The 17445-nt window shown below is 36.4% G+C and overlaps 1 protein-coding gene across 6 annotated transcripts in view; it reads left to right on the top strand.

Annotated features, from left to right (window-relative positions):
- The window catches only part of CCDC171 (coiled-coil domain containing 171), a 171289-nt gene that overhangs the window by 44116 nt on the left and 109728 nt on the right, over positions 1 to 17445 (top strand). For all 6 annotated transcript variants that reach the window (XM_083816338.1, XM_083816336.1, XM_083816340.1 and 3 more), the window contains exons 9-11: positions 1207 to 1345; positions 11982 to 12084; positions 16996 to 17099. In XM_083816338.1, the coding sequence (XP_083672464.1) occupies positions 1207 to 1345; positions 11982 to 12084; positions 16996 to 17099 (346 nt within the window). The remainder of the gene's footprint in view (positions 1 to 1206; positions 1346 to 11981; positions 12085 to 16995; positions 17100 to 17445) is intronic.

Genomic DNA, 17445 nt, shown 5'->3' with positions numbered 1-17445 from the left:
CTATGAGGCAGTGTCAAAAGCTTTGCTAGAGTTTAGTTAAACATCATCCACTATTCTCCTTTTGTCAACAACTCCATTTGTTCTATCATGGAATGTAACTGGGCTGGTCAGACATGACTTAACCATGGTAAATCCTCAGTGACTGATTCCCGGTCATCTTTTTCTCTTTCATGAGCCCAGAAATTTGTTCCAGGAGGACTTGGTCTGTGATCTTCCTTATACATGTGAGGCTAACTGGTCTGTAGTTCCATGGCTGGTTCTTTTGCACTTATCTGAGTAGAGGTGTGATATTTGCCTTTCTCCAGTTGCCAGTGACCTCCCTGATCTCTATGACCTTTCAAAGGTAACGGTGAGAAGCCTAAGTATGACACTGGCCAACTCTGTCAGCGCATCTGAATGTAGATGTGCTGATGTCTTCAATTTCTATGCATTCAGTTCTCACAAGTAATCCCTGACTCAATCCTCATCTGTTGCTAGCAGTTGTTTGAACCCTGTGGACAAGCATGTTTTCTTTCCTACCATAATACAGTGGTATAAATCTCTTCTTGTCCTTGTCATCCTCTACAAATATAAGTTCCAAGTGAGCTTTGGCTCTTTAGACACCTTGCATGCATGCCTAGGCAATCTTTCTAAATTCCTCCTTGTATTCCTATTCCTGCTTCTGTCTCCTGCATGTTGTTTGGCCTTGCAGCTCTCATGAGCTGCCTGCTTAGCCATGCCATGGTCTGTTTGTTTGTATGTTTGTTTTCATGAGTACCGGGAAGGACAGTTCTAGTAGAAGTTGTTTTAAAGCTTTGGATGAATCTACTGGTGGAAAAATCTAAAGTCATGCCATTCTGAGTAGCATATAGTCAGGTATGTGGAATCATTGGAAGTGACGTTTGTACATGAAAAAAAACTTGTTGATTAAGCAAGACTTGACATAGTGTTTCTGAAGAGGGCTACCGTGTTAATTAAGTTTTGATGAATTATGTTTATTACGTGTAATTTGGAGTCCATATCAAAATGATCAAATAAAGTTATGGCTGGAAGCTTAGTAGAAACATTAGTAATTGAAAAAACTTTCCGAAAAAATAGTGTGTGGCTTCAGAAGCCTTACAATGTGTAAACATCATATGTGTCACGTCTGTTGATTATATATAAAGTATAGTGTACTTCACAAAAGTATTTTTGATTAATAAATGTTCTAATGCTGAAACTTTCCAGATTAAAAAGAGAGTATTTCTCCACAAACAAGCAAATGAATGAGAAGATTGAGGAAAAGAAAAAGGTAATTAAAGATCTCTCTGAGAGGCTACAGGATAATGAAAAAACTCGCAGAGAATTACAAGAGGAACTTGCAATGGTAAGACAAAAGGCCTGTGGCACTTGTTTCTTAGGGGTTTTTCAACATACTGTGAAAATGCACTTGCTTTGCTGAGCAGTGCAAGAACTCTATTGTTACTCTAATCTTACTCATATTACTTTTTTTTTTTTTGTAAAACATGAATAAATGTAGCTAATACGCTGGAGAAGCTAAATTGAAAATGTACCTTAAGTGTTCTGCTGTGTATTTAACTGAAGAGCTTTTGCAGAAAACAGCTACATTAAAAGAGTGGCTATGAGAATTTAACTTGTGTTTGCGTTCCTAGAGAAGGCAGCAATTTGTAGAAACAGATTATGGTTCCTTGTAGGGAATATTATATCTTTGTACCTAGCCCTTTTTCATCTACAGGCTTCGTTAGGTACCATTGTATGTACGTACACACATTTATTTCACACAACATCTTGTTTTTACTGCAACATTTGACTATAAATATGCTTGTTTGAGGGTGACAAAGCAGAGGGGATTTTTTTTTTCTTTGATGTGGATTTGGCATGTGGGATGTATTTTACTGTGTTACTTTCTGAAATCTTTCTTTTTTATATGACCAACTGGGGCCTTCCCTCTGTTTCTACTCACCCCAAGTCTGAATAACGATTTTCCCATCCTCTTGCATAGCAGCAGAGACAAAACACATATCTTATGCATTATCTATAAAACCTTCTCTCTTTCAACTGTGTAGTAGCATTTGCAATATTTCTATACTTATCCAATGTAAACTATTTTATTTTATTTTATTTTATTTATTTATTTTTTTAATACTGGGCTGCAAATTTCTTCCTTTTCCATCTCCTGGAGCTGTGAGTTTGGAAGGTAAATGCAGTCAATTCCCCGCTGCTGGCAGTTACAGCAGCAGTGAACAGGAGTAGAGGCCTGCAGAAGAGAGGATCTGCAGACTTATTGCTATCGTCTGTTCAGCTTATCTGAAAAATAAAGATATTTTAAAGGGTTACATGTTCACAGTCTGTAAACAAAAACATTATGAACAAGTAGACTTAAGTAGACTTGAATTATAGTTTCCCTGACTATGGATAATCAAATAGGTGAAAATTGTAAATAAGAACTGAATTGGAAAAGAAACCTGTAAGTGTAACTGCCTTTTGGAGTAAAATTGCTGAATGGTTCTCCATCATGAATGTTAAAGTCAGTATTGGGTGTGATTTCTGTAAATTTCATACACTTTAGTTCAGACAGGAATTAGTTCATAGAGTTCTGTAGTGTGCATTTATAAATAAAATTTGTTTTAAGTAACTGGGATCAGATGACTCTGTCCTCTGACAGATGATAGATCTTTTGTATGTCAGTCTTTGCCCTTGCCAATATTTTAGTGAATTTGGATTCTCATTTCAAAATTACATTGATTGGCCATTCTTACAGTAACTACAAAACGAGCGTGTATGAATGGCAAAGCATTCACCTATTCAGTGGTTTTAGGTTTTGTCACAGAGCTAATTACTAGTTTCAATTGATTGATGCCAAATGGTTCATCTTACTTTTTGATTTTTTTTAGTCAGAATTATTCCATACATTGTCTTAATATACAGTTCTCATGCAGATTGGTAGCTAATAACAGATAAACAAATCAAAAACCCCTTCTTCCTTCTGGGAGAATCACACCTTCTTCCCTGCAAGAAGAAGTGTATTAAAAGACATTTGTTGGCCTAGTTAACCTGGAAAAATCATCTTATATGACACAAAAGGAATAAGAAGATAGAAAAGCAACTGTCTTCCCTAACTACTGTCAGTAATGATTAGTATGAAATTCATATGAATTCATATGATTCATATGAAATATATGTTCAATATGACATATTTCTACTATGAACATCAGAGACTTGTTAGCTATCTCTGTGATACAAGTTTTCCTTTTTATTTTGTGTTTTATTTTTTAACATTTCTGCTGTATTTGACAAAAATTCAGGAGAAAATTCTAGTTTTCGTCAAGGTTTCTGGTAAGGGCAAAAATATTAAATAGTGTATTCAGAATGAACATTACATTATAGAAGGGTAAAAAGCAGAATAGATTGTCTTGGTTAAAAGAAGGGTCTTGTTCATAGAGCTGGTTGTTTTAATTGTTACAATGGAGTGATTTCAAACCAGAGGACTGCCTTGAACAGGTAATAAAAACACTCATTTTCTGTGGAGTTGCATTAATGGTCCCCTTTGGGATTAGGTTTTTATCACCTTGGATGGCTTTGTATTTTTCCTGAAGACTTACTGTATTTGTTTGAGAAGCAGGAATATCTGTGTGTGGTCTTGTTTATTGAGTCTGGACAACTTTTTTTTTTTTTTTTTTTCCCCAGAAGTGTAAAAGCAGAAGTCTCTGGCAAAAACTGAGTATAGATAGCATTTCACATACATTCACTTTATCAGACACATACTAAAATTGTGTGAAAATGTGTTCTCTTCCCTTCATTTCCCAATCTTGCTTTCTTGATCTGTTCATTACTTTCCTATGTTTTATACTACCATTAGACATCCTGTCCTTTCCACTCCAGTCTCATAATCTTATATTGGTTTCTCACTATACTGCTATAATACAGGTTAACATTTTTGTTTGTAAAACGTTTTGGGAAATATAATCAAACCAGTGAAGGCTGTTTGTTTTTAGAGAAACAGACTTACGCAGGGACCAAATACATTCTTTGGAAACTTTTTATATCAAAAAGAACATTTTTTTATGGCTCAGTTGAATGTATAGTAAAGTAGTTACACTGCTTTTAATTTTAAATATCAGCATGTGGCACAAGTTTGCCAGAAATTTGCATGGATCAGATGTGATAGAATCTGTTGGTATCAAACAAAACTGCTTATGAGTGTTCAGCATGAGCAGGCTCTCAAGTTTTCCATTGTGTTTTTACTGAGGAAATTGGTCTCAAGCTTGTCATTAATTCCAGCTAGGGTTTTTAGAAATTTTAGCTTGAAGAACAGGAATTTGGAAGAATGGCCATTGTGATTCAGATCTTGTTTTAAATTGAAACAGTCCCAGCTGTATTCCTGCCCCATGGAAAGAATAAGTGGTGCCTTGAATAGGTTTTAAAGTTACTCAGGGTATTTACATTTCTGGCACCTAGTAGTGGATGAGTACTAATTCTTAGTACCGGACAAGAGGGAGACGTTGAATCTTTATTTTATGAGAAATGTATATTGAAATTTGGGGAACTTGCCAATTCACCAGAATGCATATTAGGAAATTGCAGTCATTAAGAATAGTGTATTTTAGTGTAAATTTCTTTAATCTGGATGTATTGTGTATTCATTTCCTCCCGCTTGTATAGATACTATCAGGAGTAGTATAATTGTATAATTAGTGTATAAGTAGTGTAATAGATTACACCCAGACTCTTTTGCCTTGTGGCATATAAATCTTTTCCTTGCAGTCATGCATGCAGTCATGTGGTGTATATATTTAGGCTGTCTGTAATAGCCTTGTAGGTTATTGCAAGCTGAAAGTCAGGACAGGAGTGTTTGAGAATCTAGTTCATGTACATTGGCAGTAACTTGTTGTTTAGTAGTAGTCTCTCAAGTATTGATTGAACAGACAATAAAACACCCTGAATGTTATGATTATTCTACAAGTTCTGTGGAATAGGATCTGGTACTCAATGGCAATGATTAACTGTGAACATTTTTTTGTTTCAATTAAAAACAAACAAAAAAAGCAACACAGAAGACAGAGGCACAGTCTTCATTAATTTTGTGCTAATGATTGTTAAATGGTGTATTACCTTGTTTTGTGTTTTTGTTTTACTTGCCTTGACTTGAGTGTTCCTTCTTATGTTGTCCCAGTTCAAGAAGACCAATCAGTCTGATAAATCCCATTGATGTCAAGCATATGTTTAAATGATCTTCTACAAAGAAATCAATTTCATAATTTATTCTGGAGATGTCACTCAAACTGTGATGTTCCAGTGTTTGAAGACAGGCATCTAAGAAGTGCTTTTGAAGTTGCCAATTCTTGAAAAAAAACTGACTTAACCAAAAAAGCCTGAAGAGAAACTCTTACAAAATTCTCTTCTACCAAAAGGTTGTTGCAAACTTCTCTGTAGGAAACTAGAATTGTTCTGTTTAAAACTTGAGCATTTTTGATGAATTTCATTTCAGGTTATTAAAACTGAGGCACAAAATTTCTTGAGAAATTTTATTTAATTTACCTGTGGCCAGGCATGTTTTAAAGACTGCTCTACAAACTTTCAAAAATTTTAGCTAATACGAGATAATAAATAAAATGTGAAGTATTTAATAGCTAGTTAACTTGAACAAAAATAAAGAGTAGCCTAAAGAACTATATTGTTGGGGGTTGGGGGAGTTGTTTCGTTTTTGTTATAGTTCATGCTTGGTTGCTTAAAATTTGTGCCACTGTCCTGCAATACAGAATATCACTCAGGTAAAACCAGTTGTTTACTGTGGAGCAGCCTTCTGGAGCTATTTCTGTAACTGATTTGCTTTGGTCATGCTTGGTCACTGCATTCTGATTCTTTTATAAAGCATTTACCCAAATGCTTTTCAAGGAGTAGCTGAACACGCTGCTTCTTAGTGACTGTGTGGCTATGTCTAGCTTTGGCACATGCTCTGACATCAACAGATGACACTTGGACTGCACACTAAGTGACTGAATTAGTCTGTGTGCAGTAGAGCCACACAGGAAATCCCTGCAACTGCAAATAAAACAGGCAATGCTCCTGAGAAGATCCCTCATGGAATAATGGCAGTAGATTGCAGGACAGGACCCCAGTTCCTTGTTTGATAGATCTGGAGTTTTTGTTAAGTTAGTTTTGAAAGAGCGTCAGACTCCTGCCTACATGTTTATTCTTAAATTGTATTGAGCTTGAGATGCACACATTTGCAGAATTAGTCACATGGGCTGTTCTTGAAGCGTGTATAGTAGGGTTTATGCTTACTTTATTCAACAACATGAGAGTTCACTCTTAGAAAATCCTAAAAACAAAAACCACGACATAAATCAAAAAAGAAAACAAACAAATAAACGAACAAACAAAGAAAACAAAAAAACAAACAATGGGACTTCATTTCTGGAGCAGGTGATGTAATGATACCAAAATAGGAGACTGTAGATGAGAGTACCTCTGCAACCATGGTGGTAGGGAGTTGCCCAGATAAGTACAAATACCCTGCCTCTGAAAGGTTAGCGTAATTCTGACAGTGGGTGAAATAATTTGTACAAGTAGTAGATTTTCCAAATAGTTCCAGTTATTCTTAGTTAAGGATTTGTAGCATTTGGAAGACTTTTCCCCTGGTTAGAGCCTACAATACTTGTAATAAAAAATACTTGGCTTCTATTTAATGTCTTGAAAAATGCAGTTTTGTTTTTAGATGTTTATGTAAATATATGGTGAAATACATTCTTCTACCAGAACCTCTTCTGTTCTCAAGGGATGTTTTGCAATACTAAGCGCCTTCTTAAGGATATGAGGTTTGACTTGGGGAAGGGGCTATAATCCAGCATATATTCTGAGTTCAGGAAGTATGATTTTGCTGCTGTATTATTTGGTTTCTAGCCTCCCAATCTGAATATTTTGGAGGGGGAGAGTTGTGTTTGGGAGGGATAGGAAATACTCAATATAAGTTTGGAGAATTTTAAATTCTCAAGTGTTTTTGATGCATGCAGTTGGGCTTTTTGAAATTAGACTTGATAGTGGATGTATTATTTGCTTCAACCAGACTATCCTTTCATTTTTCCCTGTGGGTACCTTCCTTTCAGAATAATCACACAGAATGGCAGTCACTGATGCTGGCAGGCATCTCTGGAGATCATCTAATCCACCCCCCATTCAGAGCAAGGTCAACTACAATAGGTTTTTCAGGACTGTATCCAGCTCAATTTTGAGTATCTCCAAGGACTGAAGCTACACAATGACTTTGGACAGTCTGTTCTAGTGTTTGACCATCCTCACAGTAATTTTTTTTCTTGTATTTAAATGGAATTTCTTGTAGTTTAGTTTGTGTATATTGCCTCTTGTGCAGGGACTGAGCACCACAGAGGAGTCTGGCTTCCTTTTCTCCACTTCCTCTTGTCAGGTGCTTACACATATTGTAAGTCCACCTGAGCCTTCTCCTCTCTAGGCTAAACAGTCCCAGCTCTCTTTGCCTCTCCTGGTATTACAGTTTTACCAGTCCCTATGTCATCTTTGGCCCTTTGTTGGACTCATTCCTATAAATCCATTTCCCTCTTTTACTGGGGAGCCCAGAACTGGACCCAGCACTGCAGATGTGTCTCACCAGGGCTGAGTAGAGGAGAAGGCATCACTTAACTTGCTGGTGATGGCTTTGCTAGTGCAGCCCAGGATACTGGTGGCCGTCTTTGCCTCAAACACACGTTGCTAGCTCATGGTCAGTTGACTCAAGTTGGTTTCCAGCCTGTGCTGCCATGTGGAGTTATTTTTCCCCAGGTGCAGAACTTTGCACTTACCTTTTTTTGCACCTCCTAATGTTCTTGTTGGCCCATTTCTCCAGTAGCTGCAGGTCCTTCTGAATAGTAGCAAAACCCCTCTGGTGATTCAGTCAATACTTCCACGTTTTTACTGAAAACTTGCTGAGGGTGCACTCTGACCATCATCCCAGTCATTAATGAAGATGTTAAACAGCATTGGCTCCACTGCTGACTCCACTGGGATACCAGCAGTGGCAGAACACTGCTCACGACCCTCTGCCTGCTTACTGCCCCACAAGCCCTGCAGTTCAGCCGGTTTTAAATCTGCCTCATTGTACACTTATCTAGCCAATACTTCATCAGTTTATCTATGGTGATGTTATGGAAGGCAATGTCTAAAGACTTACTAAAGTCAAGATAAATGATATGCTGTGCCATTTCCCCTCAACCTTCAGGACATTTGTCTCATTGTTGAAGGCTGTCAGGTTAGTTAAGCTGGATTTCCTCTTTCGATGTCCATGTTCGATACTACTGATCATGTTCTTGTCCTTCATGTGTTTGGAAATGGTTTCCTAAATTACTTATTTTATCACCTTCTCAAGGATAAGTGCGAGACCAACTTGCCTGAAGTTCCCTGCATCCTCTTTCTTGCCCTTTCTGAAGACAGGAGTGACCTTTGCTTTCTTGCAGTCCTCAGGAACCTCCCATGATCACCAAGGTATTTCAAAGACAGCTTAGAGTGGCCTGACAATGACATTGGCCTGCTTGCTCAGCTCTTGTGAGTACATGCCATCATGTCCCATGGGTATGTGTGCATTCAGTTTGTTCAAATGTTTCCTAACCTGGTCTTCCACCACTGAGGGTAGGTCATCTTGGTCCAGGCTTTACCACTCGTCTCAGGGAACTGAGATTCATGAAGGCTGGTCTTGTGCACTGAGGTGAACAAGGCATCGAGAAAGCCGTTCTTGTGTCCTCATCACCAGATCTCCTTCCCCACTCAGTAGCAGGCCCACATTTTGCCCAGTCTTCCTTTTGCTGGTGATTTGTGTGAAGGTACCTTTACTTCTGCCTTTTGTGTGCCTTGCTAGATTCAATTCTAGGTAGATTTTAGCTTTTCTAAGCTCATTCCTCTGTGCTTTGACAGTGTCTCTGTATTTCTTCCAGGTCACCTGTCCCCACTTCCACCTTCTGTGTGCTCCCTTTAAATATTTAAATTTACCTGGGAGGTCCTTGTTCATTCTTACAGGTCTTCTGTTGCCTTTGATTTTCAAGGATCACCTCCAAGCTCAAGAATGGTCAATCCTGATGAGCAGGAAGTGAAGAAAAGCCAGCAAAAGGCTTACAAGTGGTCTTTCACCTCTTTCTACTAATGAGGTAGAAAGGGTTGGGAAGCAAACCATCCTTACATGAAGGCTTTAGCACTTTGTCACCTAATTTCCCTTTTGAAGTAATCTAGGGAACGTTCATAGAAGTATTCACACAGGAATGACATCGCCTAACACAAATGTGATGATGGATAGAGGTGGTGGGAGAGAGTAATCTCCTCTCCTCGAATAGTTGGATCTGGCAGAGATCTTTCAGCAGCTGCAACTGATTATATTTGACTTCTACACTCTAGTGGACTCCATTTCTCCTTTCAAAGCAGAGTTATGTATGCCCTCTGTGTTTGTTCATCTCGAAGACAAGAAAACTAAGAGAGTTACAGCTACTGCCATGAACTATCAGATGGGTGCTTTTGGAGAAGACTGAGCTACGCTCTCATTAGAATTGTGCAGTGCAAGTATGAGAGCAAACAGAAGTTTTAGAAAGGGAAATTCTAACTACCTGTAAGGGGAAAAAAAAACCACTTCACAGTGAGGATTGTGAGCTATTGGAACAGGTTGCCTGGAGGGGTTGTCGAATCTCCGTCCTTGAGGATACTTGAAACTTGACTGGACAGTGCTCTGAGCAACCTAACCTGACTTCAAGCATGGCCCTGCTTTGAGTGGGGAGTGGGACCAGATGACCTCCAGAGATCCTGTCAGCTTAAATTATTCCATGATTTTATGACTCTGCGCATTCTTATTAGATACCTGTCAGTGAGACATAAGAAGTTAGATCGATACATTCAGACCCTTTTGTACTCTTATCCAGTGTCTGGATTTCCTACACTGTAGTTCACAGTATTTCTATTCATTTCTAATAATGGGAGAGAGTGATTGAAAATGGGAGTTAGAAAGGAAGGATACAAAATTTTTTGCTGCAGAAGTGTGGAGAAACTGGCTAGTCTAAAGAATTTCCTTTTGATCTTTATTGCTGTTGAAAAACAGAGACTGAAATTGGTTTAGAGAGTATGGATGCAGTTAGGAAATAAAGCACAGAGCAGTAGTGAAGACTAAATAAACTGCAATATACTGTTTAAATTGTGGTAAATTAACTAAACCAAATGAAAAAATTGGATTAGGAGAGAGAAAAAGAATTCTCACATTTGAATTTTTCATGGGAAAGGGTTTTTCTGGGAAGATTTAGTTTGCTCTTGTCTGTGCTGGAGTGCTTTCTATAAAAAAGAGTATTTATTCTATGATGATGCTGATCATGTTATTAACTTATTTGTAATATGTGAGGTCTTTGAGATTGTATCAGTACAGGACAGTAATGAATTTCATATATTTGCATCCTGTGAACTATTTTTACTGGATTTCAGCAAATACAATCTCTCTCTACATAAAAAATTTTATAGACTAAGAATTAAAACTTTCTTATTTTTAAATACATAGAAGTGGTTTGGAAATTCTTTATGAAGTGTAGTACAAACTCTCACACAAGGAAAGGCGTGTAAATGCTACAGGGGACCTAACATTGAAATACACACATGAATAATATATTAGTTGATATACAGTACATATAATTAAAATTGAAAGAGTAAAGCAAATTTATAAAATATTTAAACTGAGTAGTGAAGAACACTGCAGAGAATTAAATGTCTTTTTTTTTTCCTTTTTTTTTTTTTTTTTTTTTTCCTGCTAGTTTTACGCTACCAGTATGTACCAGTAGCAGTTTTCTTAGGGAGGATGTTTCCCACACTTGAGAAATTGACTGGGTCTTTACATGTGCAGTGAAACATAATTAAAGTGATAGTTTATAGATATGATAGAAAACAGTAGGATTTTTCTCAGTGTAAATAGGGTAAACGTCCATAACAAAGTAGAAGTGGAAATTAGTCAAATAGGTATTAGAATTTAGAATAAAAATAAATTGAGTAATTAAAAATAATTAGTTTGAACATAACATCTTTGAACATAACCTTTGACACCTTTGAACATAAACCTTGTTATAAGAAAATTATGAAAAAAATGTTTAAATCTAGTTTCCTCTTGATTTTTTTAAACTTGTGAGTTGTAACACACTTTGTCAATGATCATCTAAAATTGTACTTTTCTTTTGAGAAGTCAAAGCTACATATGTCCAACAGGATGTTAGTCTTGTCTGGAATTACAGATGCATCTGTAATAGCAGTCTTTGAAAGCTGCAAGTTTTAATGTTGGATATAAATTGAAAGAATGATTTGATACAGTAGATATTATTGCATTGATTAAAAACTCTGCTATAATACTATTAATTAATACCTCAATATAAAAACAGTGTCTTAATTTGAACAATAGGCTGCACTTAACAGCTTTCTTTAAGAAAATTCAATGCTAGAAGCTGAAAGGCTCTGCTGCTTTACATTCCATTCATAGGGAGAATTTTTTGAGGTTGAGGAAATAACTATCAAGCTTGGAAGATACTAACAATTGAAGTAGGCAGGTTTGCAATGAGAATAGGTGTGGGATTTGACAGAGTGCCAAATCATGAATTTCTAGACTGTCTGCCAGTAGTTTGGTGTCTTTCTGGATGCCCTTGTAGGGTATAACAACAGATTTCATTGCTTGCATATTGCTTCATGGGCAGCAGTTAATCATCGTTCATTAAGATATTTTTAAAGCAGAAGATCTTCAAGACCAATTTTTATTTTTATTTTGACTACCTGAAGCCTTTACATCTATTTTAAATGTGTTTCAAGTTTCCATGAAACCCTGTTAATTATTTGTGGCATTAGCTCATTTGACTCAGGAAAAGAAGTGTTAAAAGCATAACATGAATCTAAACATAAAAGGCAATAAAAATACCATGATCTGTATTGCTTATGTTTACTATTTTAATGGATTTCTTTTCCCCCCTCCTGTCTGTCTCTCCTGTCAAATAAAGGCCAAGAAACACCAGGTCTTTCTAACAGAGACGTATGAAAACAACATGAGAGAGCTGGAGTTACTCTTGGACAGCTTTGCTATGTCAGGCCAGCGGACAGCAGGTTAGTTGAAGGTATAAAATGACAGATGCATCTGTCAATGTTCCAAAGTCACTACATTGTGGGAATTCTGCAGATGCCTCTTGCATTCCCTCTTCTCAACATGCTTTGATTTGATGACATGATAAGAGCAGTTCTCACAGCAGTCAAATGGCCTTCCTAGCTGAGAAAGGGTGACGGAATGTGGACCTGCTGTTGTCAGCCCAGAGCTTGATTTACAAATGCTGGGGTGTATATGATCGGTCAGAAAAGGGCTCACTTGCTGTGCTCTAAATCCAACTGAGAAAAAAGTCCTTACAGTATACCTGCAAAGGGAACAGATGTTTTGCCTGAACTGAGCCAAATTCTCAGGCAACCTTCAGCAACTTAAAGGTCATATATTCAAAAAGGTTGTGTAGGACACATGATATAACACAATACTTTTTGCTGTTGAGTGTGCACTAATATTGTATTGCATTCATTTGATCTAATGCAATTATTTTTCTGTTCTAATTATAATGAATTGCAAGTTAGTAGTTGTCAGTCAACAAACTGCTGCGCGCATAAACATTTGAAATTGTGGCTAACAAACAGAATTTTAATATAAAAGCTTGTGATCTTTTTTAAAGGGTGAAAACAATACACTTTTCATTTGAAATCTTCATTAAAAGCTATGTATAAAAAAAATTCTCTATGTGATTCCTGTTAGAAAGTCATATGCTAGACACAAAAAGCTTTCAATTTACAGAGCAAATAAACTGGAAAAAACAACAACAACAACAACAACCAAACCAAACCAAAACAAAAACAGGTTAAATGTTTCTTAAAGGGCAAATTAATTTATTTGATTTAAATTGTGATGACAAGTTTCTGCAATGTTTAGCAACAATAGACATAAAAGGTGGTATAACATCTTTAAGGAAAGATGCGCACATACATTAAGATTTTTTTAAGGCCTAGTACTGTTAAAATAGAGTACAGGAACTTCCTAGGAATTCTTTTGCTCTCAAAGGCCTAGCCTTGAATATGTGATAAATTGATTTCTTCATATGGGCTATATAACTTTTATTTGGGAGCTGGTATCAGTCTTATTCTGTAATCATAAGTGTAATTCCTGTGGGTAATACCTATAGGTTTACTGCAGATTTGTCAGACTGAAAAGCTCTTCAAATCTGTATGTTTTCCTCAATCTTGCAAAGTTCCACATGCCCAGAGGGGATATTGCAATTCTGGAGGGAGCTGGATGCTGCTGCCAAAGCGTAGTTCCAAAGCAGTAATTGTCTTTTGGATAGGTTTTCTGTTCTCCCTCATGATAAACCTTGCAGAGAACAGCTTTGACCTGTTTCTATCTTATTAGGGATTTGGTAACTTCAGTATTAATTTACTTACGTTGTTTGAAGTAAACTTCGAAAGATCTTATTTAAAGGGATCTTTTTTTAAGCTTCAGTGTCTCTGCAGAGGCTTAGTTGAGGCAGAAAGTCAAATTTAGCACTGCTGTAGATTGAGTCTTTATCTCTAATACTGAAGTGGATGTTGACAAATATATTTGTTCTACATGTTCAGTATGCTTTTAAGTGTGAAACAACATTTTTAATGCTCTCAGCTTAATGTGTTACACTTAGGAATTTATTATCTAACAATATAATTTTTCAAAAAACAAGTCTTATTTGAAATGGAAATGCCTTGATGCCAGTAAAAGTCAAAATCATTGGTAAATCTTTATAGTTTAATTAGCAGAAGCGGGGAATTGATGCTACACAAGCCATAGTTGACTGGACAGTCTTCCTTGTTTTGATTCTTTTCTCTTTAGACTTTCAACTGAAGTGGTGAAAATTTTTCCTTAAAAATCTGTCAATATAAAGGCTCCAGACCCTTCATTTAAGTGCTGATAGTTACTGTGCTTTTGGAGCTATCCAGGAAAAAGAGAAGAAGACTTTATATTTGTCAGATTAAAAGAAATTAAAAAAAAAAAATTATACATTCCAAACTAAGAAGCACAATCTACATCTTCCTCTTTTTAAGTGACCTTTATAAATATTCCACAGCATTGTTACTGTTACCGGCCAATTTGCATGATTTCAGTTTGTTCATATTCAGTTTGTCATATTTTGCAGTTATTCACCTGTAGGGTGTGTGCTCAGAGAAATTTGTCTTCATTTTAAGCAAGAAAGAAAAAAAAAGTTGCAGTAATCTGAAAAAAAAAAAAAGAAAATTGTGAATTGAATATAAAGAGATAAGAGTTTTAGCTGTTTGAATCAGTAGAAAGACTTGAAAGAGTAGTTTACTCATCTTTTTACCTCCTGTCAGAGTCATGTTGAACCTGGCATTTTCCCCAGATTTTTCCCCAAAACTCTTAGGTGATACTGGGCAAATGCTTCAAGTATTGTTTTCCCCCTCGTTGCTGAAGTAAGGGCCTCTCCAGCAAGACAGTGCCATTTGGATTATGTTGCATGTCTCCTGCATAGCTGTATGGAAACAGACAACATTTGGCCAGTATTAAAGCTGTGGGCTTGTTTTCAGCTAATGCAGGAAGGTGGAATCTGGTATTTCTGTTGGCAAGCTGGGCTGCCTAGAAAATAAGGTTGCAGCAAAGGCAAATAATGCCAGGATGGAAAGTTTACTGGCAAAAGTCTGTTCTTGGCAACCATGATATAAATTAAGACAGTTCAAAGACATGTTTTAGGGACAGCATTGCAGTTTGGGACTTTAGAAATGAAGATACATTATTTAGACAGCTTGATGAAAAATATGGATTGGAAGACAACTGCTAGATTGACTTAATGGCTGTTATTTTAAATTGACGATAGCTGCGTGTTACAGCTTCTTTGGAGCTGGAAGTAAGGAACAGCAGTACTTTTTTTTTTTTTCCTGTGCAATAGGTTCACTGCAAAGTGTTCCTACAATAGATAATAGGAAAAAATTGCTTTTGTAATTGAAAAGACAGCACTGGAGTCCTGTGCATCCTTAACTTTAGCTATGGTAAAACGGCAGTATTGTAAGGTGTTACAGATCTGTTATTATATCTAAAATCTGAACTTCTCACAAAAGGTCAGATTTTATGATTTTTTCTCAGGATGATTGTAAGTGTAATAAATTGCCATCTGGGACAGTTCTAGGACTCAGAGTTTTGAGTCAGGGCACTGGACTACCATTGAGAAGATCTTGCTTTTCCCTGACTCTGTAGATGGTTAGAAACTGTGGAAAATAGCTGTCCACTGGAGGTACCTGATAAGACAGAGCAGCGTTCTATCCTAGAGATGTGCCTTATTTCTAAATTCACTTTTATGTACATTCTTTCTAAGTTCACTTTTATGCTGTAGGGCAGATTATGCTCCTGAGACTGAAAACAAATTTACAAAACTGTATTGGTTTTTCTAGGCGTAACTTTGACAGAAACAGCTGGCCAGCAAGTTGAATAGAAAAGTTAGTGTCCAATCTGAATAGTACTCAGCCATACTCTATGCTTTCTGACATTGAAGGGCTGGGAAGGAAGTCAGTAATTAATTTAAAACTTAAATTTTCAAAATGGCTGTTGGCAGTATTTTCTAACTTGCATGTGTGTGCAGGTTTTCCACTAACAATAGTGTGTTATGTGTGGCATACAGGATAAATCCAATTTTTTAGAATATCACACTAATTAGATAATACTAACCACAGGATTCTTAAAAAAATAAAAATTAAAAAAAAATCCAACAACTTGGAAGTCTGTAAGGGCACCTTCTCTGACTGACAAAATTTCATTCAGGACTGTGACTGACCCAATGAAAAGACTTAGTGTTTAGTATCTGATTTGACTTTATGAGCCACCCTGGGAAAATTGATGATAAATGCACATTACTCATTACAGCTTTTTTGGAGCTAGAAGTATAGAAGAACAGTACTTTTTTTTTTCTCTTTTTTTCTTTTTTTTTCTTTTCTGTACAATAGGATCACTTCAAAATATTCCTGCAGTGGGTAATAGGGAGAAGCCCTGTACATTCTTATCTTCAAGGCTTGAGGAAAAGGTGATGTTATCATTTGTTATAAAATGGACTTATAAAAGATGCATACTAATATAAACAAAGCTGAGGAGGAATCTGTCAATAACTTGCTATTTTGCTGTAACACCAGAAAAAACGAGTACGTTTTTCTTGGAAATTTAATATCAGCTGACATCTTGTGACCTCTTGATCAATATAGGGTTGTTTTGCTTTCTTAGCACATTGTACTACAGCCTTTGGAATGTTCAGACTTGTTCATATGTCCCTAATTAAGGCAACCAGATCAGAAGTCTCCATCTAAAGGTTTAATAAATAAGTATAGTGTGTATATAATGGATATATCAGCTTGAAGATTTATAATTGAAACATTATGTAGGACTCTGCAGACAGATAATAATTTTTTTTTATTATTTCCTTTGGAATGAAATTCAAGATCATTTAAAAGGTTTTTAAGACCTCTCCAAGCATAATATAGTCATGTGATCTTTGGCTCAGTAAAGCTTTGAGTAAATGAAGTACTACATTATAATTTGCATGCTTAGTCACAACAGCAAAATAATGTCAAGAAAAGTGTAACATGCTTAACTTTCAGGCAATGTGTTTTTCAAAGTGTGTTATTGTGTGGTTTTAATGTTGGCTGGTCTGACTGAATGACACAGTTTTGACCACTGTAGAAATTATATTTGAGACTGCATACCAAACACATTAGGTAAAAATGTAGTCCAGAATTTACAGTCCTGTATCTTGTATTAAAAGTTTTATACAAATGTCTTTCAGCTGTATTTGCTATGAAAGTATGGCTATTCAGCTTTATCTTTTGTGGAAAAAAAGGCTGCTGTTCAGTGTTTTGTATTGTCACTGAAGCCCTAACTAATTTTAATATTTCTCATCCAGTGTGAGTAGTTTTCTCTCTGTGGCTTTATGGGCTTAATTTTCATTCTCTATTTTTCTTTAGGCACTTGTAAGGACAAAGATAAACCTTCAAGCTTCTCTGTCCTTGAGACTTTGAGTTGTACCTTGACAGCTTACCAGAACAAGCTGGAAGATACGTCTAATGAGGTAACACTCGCACTGTTTGGCTCTATATGTATTGCCTTCAGCCTGCAGCAGTACATACGCTTTGCTTGTAACAAAGGTCAGAAGAGAGGGAATGTTGAGCTGACAGCTTCACATATACAAAAAGAAATAGCCTCTGTCACTACTATTTCTCTAAGCTTGCCCTGCGGTAAAGTTTCACTTATATTTGGGGGGACGGGGAAAAGAGTTTTTTTTTCCCCACTTTTTTTTTTTTTAATCTGTTGGGCTTACTATTTTCAATAATCATTCATGGAAATAGGTCTTCCATATCTAGGATTTCAGTTAAAAGAAGACAAGATGTAAGAGTTTGGGCAGTGTATATTACAGT

Source organism: Anser anser (genome assembly GCF_964211835.1).
Source record: "Anser anser genome assembly, chromosome: Z".
Classification (NCBI taxonomy): domain Eukaryota; kingdom Metazoa; phylum Chordata; class Aves; order Anseriformes; family Anatidae; genus Anser; species Anser anser.
The sequence above is the reverse complement of the archived record's forward strand: the minus strand, read 5'-3'. Positions and strand labels throughout refer to the sequence as shown.